Source organism: Citrus sinensis, chromosome 3 (genome assembly GCF_022201045.2).
Source record: "Citrus sinensis cultivar Valencia sweet orange chromosome 3, DVS_A1.0, whole genome shotgun sequence".
NCBI classification, from domain to species: domain Eukaryota; kingdom Viridiplantae; phylum Streptophyta; class Magnoliopsida; order Sapindales; family Rutaceae; genus Citrus; species Citrus sinensis.
Window position 1 is genome coordinate 52,134,885 of NC_068558.1, and position 20,993 is coordinate 52,155,877.

General features: G+C 33.6%; 3 protein-coding genes across 7 annotated transcripts; 1 reads left to right on the plus strand and 2 right to left on the minus strand.

Moving 5' to 3' along the window:
- Positions 1-666: 666 nt before the first annotated feature.
- On the minus strand, positions 667-4,968 carry LOC102610308 (very-long-chain aldehyde decarbonylase CER1). 2 transcript variants are annotated; one of them, XM_006464299.3, is made up of 10 exons: positions 4,801-4,968; positions 4,387-4,610; positions 4,072-4,307; positions 3,496-3,715; positions 2,275-2,689; positions 2,045-2,152; positions 1,720-1,929; positions 1,503-1,607; positions 1,140-1,313; positions 667-943 (listed from the first exon to the last, which is right to left on the minus strand). In XM_006464299.3, the coding sequence occupies exons 1-10, from the start codon at positions 4,858-4,860 to the stop codon at positions 779-781; spliced, it is 1,917 nt and encodes a 638-aa protein (XP_006464362.1). In that variant the 5' UTR covers positions 4,861-4,968; the 3' UTR covers positions 667-778. The 2 variants fall into 2 exon arrangements, with proteins under 2 accessions (XP_006464362.1, XP_006464361.1); XM_006464298.3 differs by having other exon boundaries at positions 1,140-1,316.
- A 2,682-nt stretch (positions 4,969-7,650) lies between these two features.
- Positions 7,651-12,063, minus strand: LOC102609996 (very-long-chain aldehyde decarbonylase CER1). The gene is made up of 9 exons (XM_006464297.3): positions 11,907-12,063; positions 11,300-11,523; positions 10,850-11,082; positions 10,146-10,365; positions 9,090-9,477; positions 8,872-8,979; positions 8,435-8,737; positions 8,178-8,357; positions 7,651-8,074 (listed from the first exon to the last, which is right to left on the minus strand). The coding sequence occupies exons 1-9, from the start codon at positions 11,964-11,966 to the stop codon at positions 7,889-7,891; spliced, it is 1,902 nt and encodes a 633-aa protein (XP_006464360.1). The 5' UTR covers positions 11,967-12,063; the 3' UTR covers positions 7,651-7,888.
- A 5,914-nt stretch (positions 12,064-17,977) lies between these two features.
- On the plus strand, positions 17,978-20,608 carry LOC102609122 (uncharacterized). Of its 4 annotated transcripts, XM_025093347.2 has the most exons (5): positions 18,088-18,207; positions 18,788-18,846; positions 18,959-19,277; positions 19,368-20,297; positions 20,395-20,608. In XM_025093347.2, exons 3-5 carry the CDS (start codon positions 19,117-19,119, stop codon positions 20,495-20,497), a joined length of 1,194 nt encoding a protein of 397 aa, XP_024949115.1. In that variant the 5' UTR covers positions 18,088-18,207; positions 18,788-18,846; positions 18,959-19,116; the 3' UTR covers positions 20,498-20,608. The 4 variants fall into 4 exon arrangements, with proteins under 4 accessions (XP_006464359.1, XP_006464356.1, XP_024949115.1 ...); XM_006464296.4 differs by lacking the exon at positions 18,788-18,846 and having other exon boundaries at positions 17,978-18,132; XM_006464293.3 differs by lacking the exon at positions 18,788-18,846 and having other exon boundaries at positions 18,062-18,207.
- Positions 20,609-20,993: the final 385 nt, after the last annotated feature.

A 20,993-nucleotide genomic window follows, 5' to 3' on the forward strand; every position in this document is an offset into this window, starting at 1 on the left:
ATTAAGGCATATTTGTGTATCTTTTGATTATTTATTCTTTTTAGTTAATGAATAAAATTATTAGTAGATAGTACTAATTAATTTTTTCACTTTAGTTTACAAAGACGAATTGGAGCTCACGGTATTGTTATTTTGGTTGAATGATAATATGATATGTGAAGACATGCAAGAAAAAGAAATTGTTGAAGTTATGTTCGGCTCAATATTTTCAAGCTCTGGATTAGTGCAATTTGCTTTGAAATAGGAGAAAGATTGAGCACTACAAACTAATGAACACGAAAGTAAAATATATTATATTTGAGAAGAGAGAATCATTTAAGAAGTCAAAAGAAATTAGATTAAACTTTCTAAATTAAATATTTATGGATGTACTTAAAAATTATTTATCATTTTAAGTAAATTCATAGAAGAACAAAATGGGTATTAACATAAAGTGCTTAGCGTGGTTGGTGAAATTAAACAAGGATAAAAATATCACCACTTAATTTCACGAATCTAATAAGACATGGTATTGGGCCGGACCACGAAGTTTAGTTTAGTGTGGGCTGATTCTCTTTGTGATGCAGCCGAGTCGTGTCGACGCATTAACGTGGCAGACGCAATAGTTGAGCTTGGGCATATAAATGAATGATAATAGTAAAATCGATCATGTTCTTTCACATAATATTAATAATAGTTAGCTTTATTATTTGCGAAAGCGAATTATCTAGCTAGCGTTTATGAGTCTACAATAATGATGATGATGATGATAATAATAATAATAATAATAATAGAAGATTCAAGCAACAGGGAAAAGAGGGCGGAATCCATGGCGGAGAGAGGCATGCCAAACTTGGTGGATGTCGCACATAGTTTGCCCACACTCGTTCAAATCCCATCCCTCCAAGGCGTGTATTATTCCAGCTATACGCCAAGCACTCATCACCCTCCTTCCCAGCCAGTTCTGCATCCACTTACATTTAATTAATTGCATTTATTTAATCTTAATTTTTTTTTATTAGACTCTGCGTCCGGTTACAATTAATTAATTACCTTTATTTATTTAAATTTAGTTTGTTTTTTTTTATTATTATTATTGGAGAAAATTAAGAGAATGGTAGAAGAAGCAATTTTAATAATTTAATCCACGTGCTACTAACCTCACAGGAATGCATGTTACTTAAAGAGGGAGGAATTATCATTGCTGGAGTCGAATGGTAGAAGCAATCTTTCCGCAATTTCCTTGGTGGTATCTGTGTATACGGAATGAATATTGTGCCTTTTGGTGCCCTTGCTTGTTCCTTTCCTGTCAAATCGTCTCCCACTAACCAAATCTTCTGTTTATAATTTTAATCCAATCAATATCCTTCAATATCAATAGAGTAGCATGCATACATATATCTATTATGCACATACCTGCCCCGTTACGGAACGTTACGCACCGCTTCATTACTATTTAATTCTATAAAAATAAAAATTACGAGTTTTTTCTGTTCTAACTATAGAATAGTAACCATAGTTACCGTCTTGTGAGCAGCGTAACTTGTTGACAGGACCAAATTATGTTGAGCTTCCACAGGGATCCTGAGCTTAAGCTTCTCATAATCGTCCTTGCATATCGTGGCCACCTGTAATGAAAACATTATTTAATTCAGGGCACACAGACAGGAACCGTAATATTGTTGTTGTTGGGCTTTCACTTGGGCTTACGTTTGGGCCCAATGGTTAACTAAATGATACCTTGATGCCCATTTGGCATAGAGATGAGGCAACTGCGTTAGCGACCTTATTGGCCGTAACAGTGCCTCTAAGAAGCACGTGGGCCGTGGTTTTTGGTAAGCTGTTCACCACAACCGCCGCTGCCAAGCTACTTCCGTCCACCACTTTGATTTTTAGCTTATTAGGTTGTCTTTCCAGGTATATCTCTCCGTTTCTGTTAAGCTCCTCTCCCTGTCACGTCACCCATTAATTACACACACATACCATCCTTTAACCAATCCTATCTCCACATAAAAACGCTTCTCTATTTTGAGCTTAATTTATTCGTTGAACTGTTATTACTTACCTGATTCAGAAGCCCTAGACTTATAACTTTTACCCCTTTCGCATCTGCTTCTAATATGGCTTCTTCTATCAAGCTATTAATAGCTTCTCTTCTCCATGGCAAGTTATACTGCGTGCATTACCAGTAATTAATTAATTATCACTACTCAACGCCATATTCATATTCAAAATCAATGAAAACAAAAAAAGGAAAAAAAAAAAAAAAAGTAATTGAATTGCTTAATTACTTACTTGCACAATGTACCTTGGTACCACCCAGGTTTGCAATTTGAGTTTGTCCAAAGTGTTGCTCTCTGAAACAAAAGTCCGGCCATAGATCCAACTCACAAGGACAGAACAAGAAGCTGTGAAAGGCCACAACAGCTGTAGATACCACTGTGATAATGTATAGGTATAGCGATGGGGCTTTGATGCCAAGGAGGCAAATCCTATCCGCAGATGATAAATTGATTCCGGCGTCGTTAGATGCGTTAGATGTACCACGTCCACATCGTCAGCTGATTCTTCTTCTTCTTCACCTGATCTTTTTAGTGATTTTTCGTACACTGAATCTGAACTTCTGTCTATTGTACCGTATATGTAGTCATAAATTGGCATAAATAGCGAGTAGTTGGTCCGAAATTGAGTGTGGTGCAGCGAGTGATACCTGTCCTCATCAATTCCAAAATATTTTACATTATTGGTTTGTTAAAATATTTTACGCGCGCGCAATCACACACACACACACATATATATATATATATATATATATATATATATATTATCATTTTCGAAACGCAGAATATATTGAAAATTATGTTTTTTCTTATCGAATAAAATATTAAAAATTTATACTTTTATTTATTAATAATAATTTTTAATTTATTAAAATAAAAATATTCTTATTAAGGAATTATTTATTATGTAAAATTTAATGCGTTCTACACTAAATTGATTAGTTTGATTATTGGGGTACGTTGAGGTGTGGTACATCATCCATTGCCCGTAATTGAAGTTTTTCTCCATTTTTAAATAGATTGATTAGTTTGATTAGTGGGGCAAGCTGAGGTGGTACATCATCCATTGCACGTAATTTTAGAATATTTTTGATATATTACAACTAATTCTGATGTATTATACCTAATTGATGCATGCATGACATGTGTAATTATATTTAATATAACCTCCACTTGCATTATAATTTTTTTAAAATAAACACACACATATTATAGTATCATTTACTTGTTATAGGACTGATATGGTATTTCTGATATATTTTATAATTTCTCTAAGGTAAGACTGAAGTCCAATAAATTACTAGCTGCATGCACGACGTATCCGTGAATAAATAACAAGAACTACCGTATGAGCTTAGTACGAGTATCACATGCGTGATGAGCTTGAAATGAAACAAATTAACAAATAAAAAAGGAAGAAGAAGAAGAAGAGATGCAAGAGTGAAGAAAAACTTACGAGGGCGTATACATAAGAAACTTGAGAGGGGGAAAGACGGTGAAGAGCCACATAGGGATAAACTCGAAGTTACAGTGGCCCATGTTGTTCATGAAGTCAACGTATATGATGTAACCAACAAAAGATGCTATGGAAGCATTTTTGAGGACCATTGTCGTGACCAGTGGTATTGCGAAGAGCAAGAAATACACAATGTGTTCAGCGAATGGATGAATCACAGCTGGGAAATAATAAATGTTAAACATAATTAATAAGTTGGTTGAAGAGCTAGGTAACACTGTCACTGAAGAGGGACATAATTTGAGTAGTTAATTAGGAGCTTGCTACGTTAGCAAATGGGGAGCATAAAGCTGTTGGAACTCAGCTGATACAAGGCCAGTTTGCACTGAGCTGTTATATTCAGAGTCTGTAACGTGGCCTTGCCCAGTTAATTAATATCAAAATCACAAGAGTATAAACAAAAGAAAGAAGAGAATATAATGATTAAGGCAACCAATTGCAGATATGCGTGTATATAACTATAAAAAGATATCACAGAAATTAGGAATTAAATAAATAAATAGAATTAATACTGACAAGTAATGGGCTCGGTGACAACTGAAGAATGGTGATGAGAATGGTAGCGAGAGTAGAGATAATGGTGGTGCAGTGCTCTGTGGAACCAGTAATAGAGAAACTCTACCGGACCCATATGCACCAGAATCGTAAGAATCACACCATCGCTTCTCCAGAAACGCAGGTTTGAATAACTTGGAGGAATTAGCATGCGGACTATATAGAATATCAGTCCATTGAACACGATCTGGTCATCCCTGCAGCAGAGTAATATCAATTCTATTAAAATAAAATTCAAAACATCTAACAAAGCAAATCAAATTGAATTAATGTTACCAATTTCTTTCTCTGTCAACTTGGTCGAATTCGATGGCCTTGTCAACGATCCTGTTGTTTCTTTTGGCTGTTCGGTAACGTGAAAGAGAAATCCAAATCTGGTCATGAAGCATCCTCAGCAGCAGAAAAGGGAATATCAGGAAGTAAGCATAGTCTCGCTCACTCTTTCTACTCCCTATAAAACAGTATATGCTATGCATCGCCCATGGAGCCAGGACCACATGCTGTACACAGACATTTAACAAATATATAATGCCATCCACGTTAACATTCGTTGAGTACATATGTATACTTATCGATGATCAATCATCAGTTAATAATAATAATAATACTAATACGAAAGTAATTAATCAAATAATCATTATTTAAATATATATGTGTATATATTGCAAGCATTATGTATACAAACGATACCTTATAGCTTCCAAGAGGTTTCCATGGCCATTCGGTGAGGATTCCTGGTTTAGAAGCCATATGTGTATATATTTATTATTATTGTTATGCTATGCTTAACCTGAGTATTAATGCTTACGCGCATTTGCAGGTAGTGCACGTACCTGTAGCGGGAGGGCTTTTATAAGTCTGTTGGGCAGGCTCTTTAGTCTACAGCGCCTGCCTATTAAATATGAGGATTGCTACGGACACTCGCGAGTGTCTCAGTCAGTCGCCGCTCTATAAATAAACACGTGTTAATTTTATTATTTTAAAAATTTCCCCCCGACTTAGTTCCGTAAGACTCCAAACTTTTGTTCATTATAAAAAAATATCATTTCCAATAGAGTAATGATACAGCCACAAACTCTTGTATAAATTTATTTTGTACAAACTGATGTGGCATGATAAGATTGGTTAAATTAAATATCACTTGGCCCACATGATTTATTTTTATTAATTTATATTTTCATTCAACCAATAAATTAATGCCACATCAGTTTGTACAAAATAAGTTTATACAAGAGTTTGTGACTGTATCATTACTCTTTCCAATAAAGTGTTGGCTCGATTGGTAAAGTGTTGGCTCGATTGGTAATTGAATTCTCTTAAGTGGTTTGATTAAATTTATTTCTCAGTTTAAGTCGTAGAAAAATCACATTTATTGGGAGAACTTGTTTCTATCGGTTCAAACAGAAACTTTTAGTCTGAATTGTGGTACGACCTCTCAGTTCAAGTAGAAACTTTTAATCTGAATTGTAATACGAACTTAAATGTGTCTCCCACAGTTGGGAACCTCTCCAAAATATCTCGTGGTCAAAATAAAAATAAAAATAAAAATATCATTTTTAAATTACAAATTTATCCTTCAATCCATTTTTCATTCTTCTCTTCCTCAATTTTTCCTCCATCCATTTCGAGCCCTCACGCCTTCTCCCTCTTTGTCTCACTAAACTCACTCCATTTCGCCATTTCATCAATGGCCATTATCCTCACTCTCAAATCCACTCTCACCCATTACTCATCAATAACTCTTCAAACCACTTTCATTCTTCCCCAACAAAAATACCCACCCAACAAAAAGTTGCTCCAATTTTTTCAACGATTCAAAAAGGGCTTAGATCTGCTTACAAATAAAATCTTCAGTATAACACCCAAAAAAAAAAAAAAATCTGAAGTCTTGCAAATTTCAGGATGGTCATCTCTTAAGCTGGGTTTTTGTTTAACTTTTTCTAAAAAGAAAAATTTTCATAAGAACTTATTAAATTAAAGTTTCATAGAAAAAGGCAGATGGATGCATGAGATTCCTCTGCGGCCACCATAAAATGGAGAGCCTCCATTATTCTCTCTTTCTCTTTCACGCTTGGGAAAGCGGTTCTGTTCTGGTGTTGGGTTTGGTTTGGCCTGCTGAGAGAAAATGAATTGAATGATGGTCATAAATGGATTATGCATGATTGGTTTTTTTTTTAAAAAAAAAAAGCGCTTTATGGAAGAAGATTTAATGAGGATAATATGGTAAAATCGAATAGCCATAAATGAACTGAAAAGGAAAACACGTGCCAACACAATAAACAAGCGACTGAAACAGCTGCCGACAAGGGCGACTGTTGCTAGCTAGCACTCCTCATTAAATATTAACTCAACAATAAATCACCCAACCGCTCCGTTTCAACGTGGCTTGCTTCCAGCGGGATATTTTCTTTTTCTTTTATTATTAATTATTTTTTCATAATTAAATTTTGACAAAAATTACGAAAAGATTAAAATATTTTAATGAAAAAATTATTTATAACTACCTCGTATTTTAATTTTTTATATATATATATTGTCAATATTTTATAATCTATAACCTTTTTTTTTAATGAATTTGTAGCATTTTCCTTAGACATATTATTTTGGTTTAATTATAAGCATTGGACTTTCCATAAAGTAATTAATGGGCTGTGTCGACTATGGCAAGTAAATGCTTTCCGAGTTTTGGCATGCATGCAGTTGATAGTATCTCCGTAAGTAATTTTTATTTTGCGTTTCGGAAAAATTAATATCTTCTTCACTTGGAATTACAATCAATGGTACATACATACATATTAGTTTTTTTTTTTTGAATTACATGAAACTAATGCTCAGATTACAACTTATATTATATGAGATTTACAATTTACAACTGATATTTACAATTAGACAATTACTGGGCCTAATTTACATTAATTCTTATATAACACTGTCCAGATTTTACACTCTCTAATATTCGAGGGGTATCTACTTCACTCACATTTCGAAAGGGAAAAGACTGCATTCACTTTACAATCAGACAATTACTGCCTTCACATACATATTAGTTGAGGTGTAAATGTTCGCATTTTTTTAATGAAGACATACTTTTAAATCGTGCGGTTTAAAAGAATTAATTATTAAATTAACTATAAAACTGTTCAATTTTAAAATATAAAAAATTAACTCTTTTAAATTTTACGGTTTTAAAGTGGTAGCAATGTGTAGTCTAAAGACATGACAGCCGTTCATTTCAATGTTGAAAATGTTTGGTATACATGGTTCCAGAACACAATGACAATTGCGAGAGACATCGAGGCTTACCGAGCTAGTGTCTCAGCCGACTAATTTATGTCTCAAATAATGTAGGGGTGCTAGCTCCTAACTACTATACATCTTCTTTGCAATCAATATATACACATACATACATATATATATATATAAGAGAAGGCCACGGCTTAATTAAATAGAAACCATAATTCATTTTATTATGTGTGTGTGTGTGTGTGTGTTGAAATTAATAAAAGCAAATAAGCTAACTAGCTAGTTTGAATCTGTACATGGAACGCATAATAAGATGTTACACTGCACTAACATTAACCATGATATGTGTGCGTGTACATATATATGTATATATAGTAGCAAGCAAGAAGCTTTTAGTTGACATCAGAACCACAGTCCCAGACACCCAAACTACATTAAGATAAACAGGTAATTAAATATGGATAAATGATAATAATAATAATAATAATAATTATTGTTTATTATTCATTTTAAGTAGAAATAAAAATGAAGCCAGCTAGATAGGATAGGATTGAGTAAGAATGGTAGCGGTCAGAGGGTGAAAGCCATGTCGAAGAGCAGCTTCCCAAACATTGTGAATGTTGGAGATGGCGTAACCACATTCGTGTTCGTTCCATCCTTCCAAGGCATGCACTATTCCCCCAATTCGCCATGCACTCATCACTCTTCTTGGCAACCAATTCTGTCCATCGTCGTAGCACGCATAATTAATAAGTGACATAATGAAAATTAAATTAATTTACTAATCAAGCATCGGGGCCTGGGCCTGGGGGTATATTTGTTACCTCGCACGAGTCCACATTCTCAAAAGCAGCAGGAACGGCCATTGCTGGAGTGAGATGGTACATACAGTCTTTACGTATTTTCTTATCATTTGGTGGAAACTGTGAGAAAGGAATGAAGATTGTTCCCTTTTTAGCCTTGGATTGTTCTTCTTCAGTCAGCCCTTTTCCCACCAACCATATCTGCAAAAATATTGATCAGGATATATAATGTATATCTGCTTTGTTTTTCTTTTTAAGTGAGCAAAAAATAAATTCACCTTTTGGGAGTAGCTTCTCGAGAGAAGCAAATTATTACATTCAGATTTGGCCCCAAATGATTTTCTAAGCTTCTCGTGCTCATCCTCACGTAATGTTACAACCTGGATGCCCTTTTGGCATAAGGCAAAGGCAATGGCATAAGCGACCTTTGTGAGAGCGCCTCTAAGGACCACTTGTGTTGTTCCCTTTGGTATGCTGTTTATCACTACTGCCACTGCTAAGCTACTCCCATCCACTACCTTCATTTTAAGCTGAGGATGCTTGTGCACGAATACCCCACCGTAACGGTTAAGCTCCTCTCCCTGATATTATATTTAATAATCAATTAATTCTTCATTAATTTTTATTTTTATTTCAATTTCAGATTCAAAGAGGAACCACCATATACATTATATTACTATTGATAATAGATGAACACACACACACACACACTCACTTGATTCATGAGACCTAGACTTATCACTTTAGCTCCTTTTTCCTCAGCTTCTAGTATGGCTTCTTCAATCAACCTATTGATCGATTCATTTTGCCGCTGGAACAAATACTGTATATATATGTAACCAGAAAATTGTGAATCACATTAATTAGATATATTAAAACGTATGAAATGATCCTAGCCCCAGCTAGGTAACTAAATTTTTCGTACGTACGTACTTGAAAATTGTATCTGGGTATTGCCCAAGTCTGTAGTCTGAATTTATTAAGGTGATTCCTCTCAACCACAAAGGTACGACCATAAATCCAAGTGAACATCATGGACCATAATGTGACAGGCCACATTAACCACATATACCACTTTGATGATGTATGGTGATCATGGGGCTTAGACGCCATGGAGGCAAAACCAAGACGCATATGATAGATTGATTCAGGTGTTGTTAGGTGCGTGAGATGCACAACATCGGGCGAGTCTTCCTGTCTCTTGAGACTAGTTTCATATAATGTATCCGAAGTTTTGTCCACAGTGCCATATATGTAATCGTATACGGGCATAAATAACGAATAATTGGTCCGGAATTGCGTGTGATGCAGTGAGTGGAACCTGTTGCATGCATGCCCATATTTAATTAATAACCAGTTAACGACATCATCCCCTTTCCCAAACCCACCCCCCCCCCCCCCCCACAAAAAAAAAAAAAATCAGCATCTTATATTTATTTATTATTATATAAATTAGTTAATTGTCTTTAAATTTAAAGTCTATACGTGTGAGCTTATGACAAGAAAAATCTAGGGGACTCATAAATATACAATAAACATACATGCAAGTTGAATTTTTAGAGACGAGACATCTTGAAATATAATTAATTAATTAATGTCGTTTTCGAATTTTAGAGAACTTCAGATATTAATGATAGGCGACATGTATGGTTGGTAAACTAGGCCAGATGTCTGGTTGATAAACTCACCTAACTTATTAATTGAATACAATGTGTTATTTAATAACTGACGGAACAACGCGGTGTGAGGCTAACAGACACGATATTGATGATGATGATTAGTTCCTTTTCAAGGTATTCTCTATTCATAGAAAATTGTTAAAAATGGCATATCATATCAAATGATACAACACTATTTCTCTACTTCAATACTACTGCATTAATTATTATATATATGACGATAAATCTAAACCCAAAAGAATTAACTATGAATAAAACTCGAAAAAGTTAAAAGGATTAAAAAGAGGGGTGGGATGAATGAGAGACTTACGACGCGGTGTACGCGAGGTACTTGAGAGGAGGAAAGTTGGTGAGAAGGCAGCTGGGCATGAGTTCGAAATTGCAGTGACCCATGTTGTTCATAAAATCTATGTAAGTGACGTAACCGAGTACGGATGCTATTGAGCCCATCCCACTCAGTAATGGTGTAATCAATGGTATTGCAAATAGTGCGAAGTACGCTATGTGCTCTGCAAATGGATGAATCACAGCTGCATGCATGCCGCCCAATCGAAACAATTACCATGATTATTGTTTCTTTATTCATAAAAAAAACTTTAATAAATAATAAAACTTAGTAAAATAGTAAATAACCTACATGTATCCTACAATACTACAAATTCTAATTACTATAAATATATAACTTTTATTGTCTTTTGGTTTTATTATTAATTCCTGTTGCATGTGCTTTTATGTAGCTTATTATGGAAATTTCATTAATTGTTACATATCCTAAATATGACATAGGTGTAAGTGGTTATCTATTTTTATGAATAGTACTGAAAATTTTACTAAATTGATTACCCCGTTGCCGTTGGAGTGAATATATAATTTTGATCTAATCTTAGTGGAAAAGTGTATGTGTGTGTATATGCGTGCACTACGTATAATCAAGTAACACAGAATTATAGAAAAATTAATTAATTAAAAATAAATAATCAAAAGAGATATTGAGGTGTAAAGTTGGCTACGTACAAGTGATAGGTTCAGTGACGATGGAGGAATGGTGGTGGGAATGGTAGCGAGAGTAAAGGTAATGATGATGGAGTGCTCTGTGAAGCCAGTAGTAGAGGAACTCCACGGGACCAGCATGCAGCAGTGCTGTGAGAATCACACCGTCCAATCTCCAAATGGGCATTTGAGATGCGCCTGGAAGTATTTTAACGAATACGTAAAACAGGACCCCGTTGAATATTATTTGGTCATCCCTGTAATTTTATTCAAATTAATTTAATTTAATTAAATGTACGACACATAATATAAATTATAAATTAGCTAGCTAGCTAGCTAGCTGGTCACCATCACTGTTGCTGCATCTGCATGCTGCATGGATTGTATTTGTAACATATATATACACATATACAGCTGAAAAAACAATATTATATATATATATAAAATAATAGCTGAGAGACTGAGAATAGTGACCAATTTCTTTCTCTATCAACTTGCTCGAATTCAATAGCCTTGTCGACGATTCTGTTACTGCCTTTGGCTGTTCGGTAACGGGAAAAGCTGATCCATATCTGGTTGTGAAGCATTCTCCACAACATCAATGGGAATATCACAAAGTAGGCTAGCTCCCTCTCCTTCTCATCCTTTACGATGAATGAGTACGTGCTGTGAATTATCCAAGGAGCCAATACTACGTACTGTGTAATTATCACAATTCCATAATCAACATAGGATATGAATAACTAATTAAATCAAACATTATATTATTATTATTATTATTATTATTATTATTATTATTACTATATAACAATAATCACAGTTCCATCACAATTATTTATATGACGACCCACGCATTAATGCATGGCAAAATCAAACATTATAAAAATATTGCTATATATTAACTCACTCCGACAATAACCCTTCAATTAATTAGTTATAAATAATTAAGTCAAAAATGAGGGTGCAACTACTAGGTCTGCCGGTGATTAATTAAAATAATTACAAAATTCAAGTGAAGAAACTCATCGTCATGTGTTCGTGTGTACATACATGTGTGAAAGAAAGAAAGAAGAAGTAAAACCTTGAAGTTTCCAAGAGGCGTCCATGGCCAATCAGTGAGAAATCCAGGTTTCGAAGCCATTCTTTGTTTGCACTTTGAGGTAATGCAACATGCAATTGCTAGTAGAGCTGGAGGGGTGCTAATTATATAATGTTCTTGTTCATTCGGATGATGGATTCAAGTTAGATGTCGTGTCATCATCAGGACGGTCAAGTCAAATGAGAGATCAATCAATGGGGAATTTTTCTTTCCCGAAGCCCAATTGGGTATTCAACATTACGGTTACACGTGGAGATATTTTGTTGGCCTCAATTAAAAATGTCACAGCTACAGCTAGCTCACCCCCAGCTCTCACGTGATTATTTAATTATCACATTAAAGTGTGTAGCAGCAATTAAGGTTCTTTTCTTTTTTTTAAAAAAAAAAATACAATTAATAATAGGAGCAGTGCTAGCGTCAGTCGCTCCCTTCTTCTAAGGAATAATAGGAGCAGTGCTAGGGTCAGTCGCTCCTGCGACAAGTGTTCCTTTTCTCCATTGGTGCTTTATTAAATGCTCTCTGTAACACAATCGTCCTTTATATATTTGTTTAATTTTTTCCTTAAGAAAATAATTAATCAAAAAAATAAAGGTTTATGAATAAAAATATAGAGTCATTACTATACATTAAATTTAAAAAAAAAATTATACAAGTAAATTATTTGAATATACTAAATCAATTATACGAATTAGTTTGAATATCTAAATCAAAATTTAAGTTCAAAATAAGTTAAATCCACTCTCATTGATAATTAAGAGGACGTATTAACTTTAAATTACTTGTAAATATCATAATAAAATAGAGGAGTTAAAATAAGAAGTTAAAAAATAATAATGGTGTATTGGTGTTTCTTTTTTAAATCTTATCTCAAAAAAATAAAATTAGGAGTGAAAAAAATTTATATAAAACTGTTATTGTCCTATTAAACAAATATTGTAGTTGATTTAAATTCTTAAATAAGAATTATTTTTTTTTCAAAAAAAAATGAAAGAAATGATAATATGATAATTAAGCATAAAGAATAAAGAGTATTGTGAGGGCAAAAGACATTTTTCAGTAAAATTGTGCTAGAGTAAAAAGTAAAACAATAATAAAAGCATACAGTGCAGGTGCAACTAGGCCCAATTGTTTATAATTGTCACCGACAACCATTTATTGTTCTCACCGGCTTTTGCTACCCCAATAAAGATCAAATACATGTTTTCAGATACCTGCTCGCTTCTGTGCTTGTGCACTCTGTCTTAACCTCTGCAGGAATTTTTTGACGTCATGCATTCATTGCTCCGCCTTTATTAATTTGTTGTTCTCTTCCTCTCTTATTTTCTTTTTTCTTTTTTCAATTTATAATTAATTTATGTCTTAAATGCAATGCTATGAACGGTTGGTGGGAAGAAATGCTGATAGACGTGCGTGCACGTGGGCTACTGCCTACTAGTTCCGGCCATCTCTTTTCCAAGTTATTATTATTATTTTGAATAGTTTTACGGTGAATTTACAAATTGAAATGAGTTACAATCGAAATAAATTATAATTAGAATAGACTTAAATCAGAATAAAAAATAAAAAATAAAATTAGAATGAGCTATATAGTTATTAATGTGTTTATTTTATCTTGTAAATGGAATGAATTATTACGAGTTAATAAACTGACTTGAGTTATTATTACTATTTATTATAATAATTGTGATTATTATTATTATTATTATTATTATTATTATTACTACTATTACTACTACTAATTTTTTGTATAATAATAATAGTAGTAATAATTATTTTGATAATAGAAAATTATTGCTATTATTATTATTATTATTAAAAATGGGGTAAAAGGAGTTTTTAATTTTTATTAAAAGTATAAATATCGATTCACTTATCATTCTCCATTCTCATTCTCACCCTGTCGTTGTGAATGAAATTTCTGTTCCATGTCCCATAGTTAAAAGTTGTAATTGCAGTGACATTTACGAGCAATTAAACTAATTTTGCAATTCATTCGTCACTACTATTTAGCATTAATTTTAAGGAAATTTATAATATACCCCCAAATGAATTGATATTTTGCACTGCGCACCTAAAAAAATGACTTGTTGCACTCCCCCCCCCCAATTCCGTTAATTTTTCAGTTATTTTTAACAGCTCCGTCTAACTTTTGATTGAATGACAAAAATGCCCCTCTATATGGAAAAAAAAATATTTTTAGCTCATTTAATTTTTTAAAAAGGTTTTTATTTCAATTGCAATAAAAAAATTTATTGTTACATGTACATTGGCACCACTATTATTTTTCCTTTAATTTTTTTAAGATTTTTATTTCAATTGCAATAAAGAGAATTCCCATTAAAATTAATTTAAGAAACGAACTTCCAATTTTACCCATCCACCGTTAAACTTAAGTCAATTTTTTTAGGAATGCGGTGCAAAATATCAATTTATTTGGGGTAGGTTAAAAATTATCCTTAATTTTATTGCAATAGTTTTTATCCAATAAACTAATTAAATTGTCATTGTCAAGCATTTTTTTTTTTTTGACTTTTTGATGAATCTTTGATTTTCATTTGTCTTTCTTTTCAGAATTTAAAATTTAATATCTCACAACAACCATGCATGTGCTAGTTTCAAGTCAAGATTAATGAGAATCGCGTAGGCCGCCGAAGGGCTATAACTAACTCATAATCAAACGAGCAGCACGTCTTCTCCCCATTTAATGTTATTGAAAACATGCGCTCCTTTTTTTTTTTTTTAAGTCTGTTATACACAGATATTACTGACATTACATCAGACATTACAATTAATATTTACAATCATACTATATAACTGGGACCACCATCATACATTGACACACTGAAGCATATGTCCAGATATTTTAAACCCTCTCTAATATTCGAAGGGTGCCTGCTCCACTCACATTTCATAAGGGAGAGACTGTCTCCACTCAATTAATTGATAATTGAGGAAGAACTGAAACTAACCCACCATCATACATTGACACACTGAAGCATATGTTCAGATATTTTAAACCCTCTCTAATATTCGAGGGGTGCCTGCTCCACTCACATTTCGTAAGGGAGAGACTGTCTCCACTCAATTAATTGATAATTGAGGAAGAACTGAAACTAACCTCCATAATGCTCTTATGGAGGCTCGAACTCTTACACTCAACATTGTAAGTGCAAGGCTTCTCCCATTGGACCAAAGGCCCATTGGTGAAAACATGCCCTCCTTAATTTGCCGAAATAAGTTGCTTTGCATTGTATTTTCGTCATCAAATGACGAGTATCACATGTTCATCAATGACATGTTGAAATTCTTGTTGAACTATTCGCTTTCTTCTCGTATACGTCGCAAGACTTTTTTCTTTTTTCATTGGACACATTAGATAAGCTATATATGTTGTGAGGTTGAGGAGTTTAAGTATCAACATAAGAATTTAGAGACTTTTTGTTTATAAATCTAAGTGATTTCCTTCCATTACTTTATAATCAATACGAAACAAAACTCAGCAAAATATTAACTTTATTAGTTACAACTACTAATTATTGTTAGTAATCGATGACACAAAACAAGCAACTAAGCCAATAACCGATATGATTTAAATCATCAGTCTTGGTTCTTATGCATTGCAGTGGCTACAAACAGTGACAGAGCTAAGATTTTAGTACCACGGGATCATAATTAATGAAGAAACTATGTACTTGATTACGTTATAGATTTTAGGCTATAACATGAAATTTATAAGATTACAGAGCCAAAAATGGGGGTACAATAGATAAATCATTAAATTTTAGTAGGTTAGATAAATAACAAATTTGTGCAAAAAATGAGGAAGCCAAATATAAATTAAAATTCACCTAAATAAATTAAATAGAAAAAAGTTTCAGTTCAATTTTAATACGATTATACAAATATTTATGAAGTGATAGAAACTTTGCGTGAAGGAATTTGGCAAAGCTGAAAATGAGAGGAAATGGTATGAAACTTGAAATTTATTTCGAAATATCATCGTCCGGGATCGAACAAGTTGGTTAGCAGTTAAAACTTAAAACTTGCACTGGAGAGAAATTATCAGCCATATACCCTTAAATGACACCCGTATCAAATATGTGTGAACACTTTTTAAGTGTATCACTCATATACCCTAAGTTGACAAAATACTTCTATCGTCCACCAATCCGTTAACTTCCGTTAGAAAGTTCACAAAATTAGAACAAATTGATTATTTTATCTTTAAAACACACGTTTGATACGGATGTCAATTTTAATACGATTATACAAATATTTATGAAGTGATAGAAACTTTGCGTGAAGGAATTTGGCAAGCTGAAAATGAGAGGAAATGGTATGAAACTTGAAATTTATTTCGAAATATCATCGTTCGGGATCGAACAAGTTGGTTAGCAGTTAAAACTTAAAACTTGCACTGGAGAGAAATTATCAGCCATATACCCTTAAATGACACCCGTATCAAATATGTGTGAACACTTTTTAAGTGTATCACTCATATACCCTAAGTTGACAAAATACTTCTATCGTCCACCAATCCGTTAACTTCCGTTAGAAAGTTCACAAAATTAGAACAAATTGATTATTTTATCTTTAAAATACACGTTTGATACGAATGTCAATTTTAATACGATTATACAAATATTTATGAAGTGATAGAAACTTTGCGTGAAGGAATTTGGCAAGCTGAAAATGAGAGGAAATGGTATGAAACTTGAAATTTATTTCGAAATATCATCGTCCGGGATCGAACAAGTTGGTTAGCAGTTAAAACTTAAAACTTGCACTTAATTGGGCGGTCCCTACTCCCCTGTCATCCAAACAATCAAAAAAGCAATCGAGCAGGCTCCCACAATAATAATTAGTGGAGAGAATTGTCTCGTTTACAAACCTAGCGATGTGTTCCTCAACCATTTCTCGTTATTCGAGTCCACTAATTTACATTCTGGCTCGGTTCTATTTCCACATACTTTATAATTTTAGTAACAGATCATTACCCAAAAAAAAAAAAACTTTAAATATGATTATTTTATTTAAAAAATCACATCAATTACAAAAAATAAAATTTTTTAAAATAAAATTCTTTAAATAATCTTGTCTTTCTCTCTCTTCAATTGAAGAGAAAAACAATATTTTTTTGAAAAATTTTATTCAGAGTGTTTTTTAAAATATTAAATTTAGTATTGTATTATTTTTCATTTCATTATTCTTGAAGAGAAAGGAGTGTTATAATTACTATTATTTTAATGGAGTAAATGTTTAGGACAATATTATATTAGATGGTTTCGATTATTAAGTTGCTAAATGCCGATGCTTATGTTTTAGGGTTATAATTTTTTGCCTCAATATTTATTTGATTTAGCTATTATTTTTAACTTTTAAAAATATTAAAAAATAATTAATAGTTAAATGAGTTGTATTTAATACCATACATGAACAACCTAATTAATGGGTACAAAACATTAAGTTTGTATTTGATCTCTTTCATAAAACGACATAAAATTAGATCTGATATCTGATTCTAACACAACAAGCCCCATACCCATAGGAAATTTTTTGCCATCCCTAACCAGTTGATATGTTTCAAACTTTTACTAGTGAGAAATTTATGGTAATTTATTTTGTTTGATTTTTACGTAAGATGTGTATACCCTGACCTAACTGAACTTCGATTAGAAAATAATCTCCTAACAATTAATGCATGAAAATCCTAAATTTAGTAACTAAGAAAATAACAATCTCGTCATGAAAGTAGGAAAAAAACGTAATCATAATGTGTTTTGAATTTCGAACTTGCTTGTGTTGTTTGTTTACTGGTATCCACAAACTTCAAGTCGTCAACTTGTAGCTTTTTCAAACTGAATAATTTGTTAACACCCAATGTTTGTTTTTTTTTTAAAGGAAAATAATATCAATATTTTCCTCAAGAGTGTGATCCTACTAAAATATACCGTTTTGTTTCTCAATAATACCCACTTTTGAATAAAATAAAACAAATTTCCTACTAGAGAAAACAGAATCTAGATGGGCTATGCTGAAATTATCTTCAAAGGTAAAGTGGGCTTTAACTTTTAATGGGCTATAGAATGAAGCCGAATTTGATTCTCGGCCCCAGCAGCTCTTATGGGGCTATAAAAACAAAAAGGCAGGGAAGACAAAAATAGGCGCGAAAGGCAAATAAGATGCTCGCCCCGCTCCCAAAATAACAGTAAGCTCCAGCCATCTTGCCTAGAGATAATGGAAAAGATCCGCATAGAGTTAGGGCAAAAGACTTAATTCTAGTGTATGTTTTTTAATTTTTCTCTTCACATTCAATTCTTAATTTATCTCCTTGTCTGTTTTTGAGTTTTTGTTTTTTTAATTTTCTTTGGGTTAGTGTGAATTATTTTGTTATGTATGTAATTTCATTTTGCTGTTTGGTTGCATAGAAAATGCCGGGAAAAAAGAGTACTGGAGTCAAGAAAGAGAAATGTCTTTGGTTTCTTCTTAACAAATAAGTAAAACCCTAAATTTTTCGGCATTTTTTTTTTTTCATTTTTGGCTCTTATGATACTCGATTTATATGTTCGATTAGTGAAGAACTAGGGTTTGTGAAAAGGGTAAGTTTGTGTCGTTAAGTAGACATGATCTGATGAATTAGTTGGATTTATTGACTCTATCATTGTTCGTGTTCATAGGTTTGGAATAAATTGCTTTTCTTTAACTCTTAGGTTTTTTACATGGTTAACTTTTAATGCTTGACTTCTCCTTCTCCACAATTTAATTCATGTAAAATGTTAGTCACTGGGTAATGTTTTTGTTTTTAGTTGTTTGGGTTTTATGTCTTGGGTTGCAGGGATTATACAGTTATGTTTCATTTTCAGAATATGGAAAGCGGAATGTGAGTAGAATTAGCTGTTTGCTTCACTATCTTTCTCTATCTGTAAGCATTTGTAGGAAGATTCTTGATTAATTAATTAATTTTGTTATTAAGGATTTGAACCCACTTGCCGCATGATGCCACTGGTGTTTGATTTGACCGCATTTTTTTGCAGCCAGCATCCCAGTTCAAATGGACTAAAAATGGTGGAACCATTAGTATGGTTTCCTAGATTGGTCATAGATCATTCTGGCTCTGGACATTGACTCTTTCCTTTGCGGGAGTTTGAAAAAAAGTATTATAGTCTTTTGTCACATTTGGTTCTTGCTACTCATGGAACAACAACATTCAGGCTGCAGAGACGCAGAGGCTGTGTTGAATCTCCAACAAAATTCCTCAATTTCTATTGCGTATCACCCTCTCTTTGGCCCTAATGATGATCTAATACTCCTGGAGCTTGACGAGAAACTCCTCTCTGATGTCCTATACCAGCGGTCAGCAATAAATGAAAGTTTAATCCTTCATTGAAATTGCTCTTGTTTTCAACTATTTGTTACTCATAATTATTCTTTCTTCTTTACTAGAGTGAGCTTAAGAGGGCAACCTGATGAAGATGCTGTTCTTTGCACTCAATCAAAAACTTTTGCCATCAAGTTTGTTGGAACTTCAAACTCTGTATTCCTTATTCCTCCATCAGATCATTCTTCATTTTGTGAAATTGCAGATGATTGTTCTGGGAAAAATCGTAACCAGCAATCTATTGCATCTGTCATAAAAGTTGCACCTGGTAACATGGAGCTTGTTGAGGTTGCTCCAAGAATTGACAAGCTCAAATTGCTTCTCTCAGAGAATCCTTACAGCTCAGAGGAGGCGCTTGAATTTGAGGATTTGGAGGAGATGGAGAAAAGTAAAGCAGGATTGTATACGTGGAATGATCTTGTTGACAAGGTTCAAGCAAGTGATGATGAATTGAGGAGTGGGCTATGGGCTCTTTCAGCAGTAGAGCTCGGTGGGTATTGGAGAATTGTGGATGAGAGATACATGGGCACAGTTCTGGCTATGCTTTTACACAATTCTGTGTTGAATGATTGGTCATTGGATGCACTTATTGAAGATGAAGTTGTGAATGTTCTGGTATCAGATGGCTTTCCACCCATTCTTGCAAGCCATTGTTTGCGCGTTTATGGTAGTAAGGTGGATGAGAATAGGAGCAAAAGTTGTTTGTGGAAGTTGGATGAGAAGCGAGTTTGTGTGCATTTTGCTAGAGAAATCCTAAGTTCAGGCAGGAGAAAAATGGAGAGTTTTATGGAAGAGTGGCAGCGGAAGATTCCTGAAGGGATGCAGGCAAGTTTTGAGATTCTGGAAGGGGAAGTTTTGACAGAAAGGCTTGGTGTTGACTTGTGGATTCGTGCCTTTAGTGTTTCATCTTTGCCTGCCAATCCGGCTGAACGTTTCTCCATCCTGTTTGGAGAGCGGCCAAAATGGGAGTGGAAGGACTTGCAGCCCTACATAAGGTATTCTTGTGCTTCTTACATTATTCTCATTTCCTCTTTGCACTCTTAGGCTGATGCAGGCATTGTCTAACTTCTTTTGTCGAAATTTATCTTTTAGGGATCTTAAGGTGCCAGGACAATCGTTAGAAGGTTTGCTCCTCAAGTACACTCGAAGGACACAACCAACCCTCGATGCCGAACCTGTTTATAGTGCTAGATAGTGCTGTCTGTGATCATGTAACCTTTGAAGCATTATATTATTATATTTATGTTTAAGTATCATATCATTATATTTATATGTTTCATTATGATTCTAGAGCCATTTGTCTGCCCGTCTTGTTCAGAAATCCGATTGGGTGATTCCAAGTTATTTACAGGTACCTTTGATCATTTTCTCAGTTCCCATTTTGAAAGAAATTCGGTTATGAGTCCGACGACCTTCACTAAACAACTACATAATATTAATTTTATTATTTATTTATTTGGACCACAAAGTAGTCTGTAGCTTGACAACACGTGAATCAGTATCAGCGGTTAGGCGTTAGCTTGAAGATAGTGATTGCTTGCTTGGCGATTCAAATTACATTGAAGATGGTTAGGCGTTAGTTGATCCTGATGTAATATATCGATTAATGACACGTTTTTGTCCATCGGTGAATGGTGGATGCCAAACTGAATTAGTGAATTAGTGAAATTTTGGGCAAATGAAGAAGGCAA